At 39.3% G+C, this 2,492-nt stretch overlaps 1 protein-coding gene across 1 annotated transcript; it reads left to right on the forward strand.

Annotated features, from left to right (window-relative positions):
- Nucleotides 1–264: 264 nt before the first annotated feature.
- LOC107027506 lies at nt 265–1,100 on the forward strand. Its single transcript, XM_015228660.1, has 3 exons — nt 265–480; nt 586–699; nt 855–1,100. Exons 1-3 carry the CDS (start codon nt 265–267, stop codon nt 1,098–1,100), a joined length of 576 nt encoding a protein of 191 aa, XP_015084146.1.
- The last annotated feature ends 1,392 nt before the right edge of the window (nt 1,101–2,492 follow it).

Consider the following 2,492-nt stretch of genomic DNA (forward strand, 5'->3'; position numbering starts at 1 on the left):
CGCTGGTTTTCTAAAGGAAGTCTCTCAGTAGCCACCTCAATATCCTTGTATCACCCAATATCAAAAAATACTAGATTTCAACTTTTCAAAAATTGTAGGTGAAACCTACAGTCTCCATCCACGAACCGTAGTCTTACCTATGGTCCGCACTTTAGGTCCATAGTTCACATCTACAACACTATTTGAAACCCAGCTCAGAAAATTGGCTAAGTCTAGACTAACAAAATAGACCTACATTCTATAGACAAGGGTGGTCTGGGGTTTATGTCCGTCAGAAGAGGCCCCTTGTGCCTAGCCTCTGAAAGGAACAACAATCGACCATTACAGTTGGAGAAATTCCACTTTATGGTGAAGGAAGGTATAGTTTTCGGCTATCGCATCTCGAAGAAGGGGATAGAGGTTGGTCCAGCTGAAGCAAAAGTGATAGAGAGGTTTCATTCACCCATCTCTGTAAAAGGTGTGAGATGTTTTCTTGGACATGTTGGCTTTTACTGGAGGTTCTTTAAGGATTATTCAAAAATTGAACACCATTTGTGCAAACTGCTCGAGACAGAATGTAAATTCAATTTCAGCTAATCCTGTCAGAAAGCATTTGAAGAGGTGAAGGAGAAGCTGGTGTTCGTGCCCGTTATTATTTCACCAAATTGGAGTGAGCCATTTGAGGTGATATGTGATTCTAGTGGGATTTCACTTGGTGTGGTATTGGAACAGAGAAGTGATAAAATTCTTCACCCCATTTATTATGCAAGTAAGGCTCTGAATGAAGATCAAAAGAATTAAATGGTAACTGAATAGGAATTTCTCGCGCTGGTGTTCACATTTGAAAATTTTTGATCCTATTTGATTTACACAAGGGTGATAGTGCAACAGACAACTTTTCTTTGAGGTACTTGATGGAAAAGATTAATACGAAACAGAGGTTGATCAGATGGGTGTTATTATTGCAAAAGTTTGATTTTGAGGTAAAATATAGAAAGGGAACTGAGAATCAAGCTGTAGATCACTTGTCTAGTGTAGAGGATGAAGCTATGCCTGAATTGGGAGAGAAAGCTGAATTGATGATGCATTCCAAGATGAACATGTATTGGCTGCTTCCCTAGGTTTGATCCCATCGTTCGCAAATTTTGCAAATAATCTAGAAAGTCATATAGTTCCATCGGACTTGTCTTTCCTTCTGATGAAGAAGTTCATGTATGATGTGAAAAAGTTCTTTTGGGATGAGACTTACTTATGCCAGAATTGCGCAGATGGGATCATTCATCGTTGTGTACGGAAGGATACATGTTGAGTGGCTTAGAGGCATTTAAATCCTCGCCTGTGGGTGGGCACCATAGTGGTATACGGACTGCACATAAGATCTTACGGTGTGGGTTCTATTGGCCAACCATTCACCAACATCCTCACGAGTTTTCCAAATCATGTGATCGATGCCAACGAGATGAATGAAATTTCGAAGAGTCAAGACTCCCTTTAATTCTTATTTTGTGATTAACTTATTTTAAATAAGGGGCATTGATTTTATGGGACATTTGTGAGTTTTCATGGGTGAAGTATATTCTTGTGGCGGTCGACAATGTGTCAGAGTGGGTGGAAGCAAAAGCGATTCCTAACAATGAAAGAGAGAATGTTACAACGCTCTTGAAAAAAATATCTTCTCCAGATTTGGCACACCGAGGTCCATTATATGTGATGGTGGCTCTCGCTTTTGTAGTAAGTTTTTCAAGGGTATATTTGCAAAATGTGGTGTTCGCCATAATATTGCTAGTCTTTACCATGCACAAACTAGCGGGCAACTTGAGGTGTCCAATGAGAGATCAAATAAATCTAGAAAAAACAGTGAATGAAAATAGAAAATATTAGGGAAAGAGGCATGATTATCCCATAGGTATATCTCCATACAAACTTATTAATGGGAAGGCGTGTCATTTGCCAGTTATGTTACTGTACAAATCAATGTGGGCAATGAAGAAACTAAAGATGGATTCGACTAAAGAAGCAGGAAAAAGATTAAATGGGTTGATTAGCTTGATGAGTTTCGCCTCAAGGACTATGAAAGTTCAGATATCTACAAAGAGAAGATGAAGAGGTATCACAACAAAAGAATTCAAAAGCGAGATTTTGCAGTTGGTGATTCGGTTCTTCTATTTAACTTTAGGCTAGGCTTGTTTTTGGGCAAAATCGAGTCCAAGTGGACAAGGCCATTCCTCATAACCAAAGTATTTCCACATGGAGCGGTTGAGTCGGATAATACGAAAGGTGCCAAGTTCACAGTCAACGGACAATAGATAAAGATCTGCCTAAGACATGCAGAGAGTTTGCATGAAGTGGTTGAAGCCTACCATCTTGAAGGATTCTAAGTAATCAAGGGGCCTGCCGTGATATTTAATCAAGCGCTTCTTGGGAGTCAACCAAAGGTGTATCCTCTAGCCATTGATAGGTTTTGTTTTCTTTGTAGTAATAATCATATTTTTGTTTTGTTGTGGTTCTTACTC

The sequence above is a fragment of the Solanum pennellii genome, chromosome 8, assembly GCF_001406875.1.
Source record: "Solanum pennellii chromosome 8, SPENNV200".
NCBI classification, from domain to species: domain Eukaryota; kingdom Viridiplantae; phylum Streptophyta; class Magnoliopsida; order Solanales; family Solanaceae; genus Solanum; species Solanum pennellii.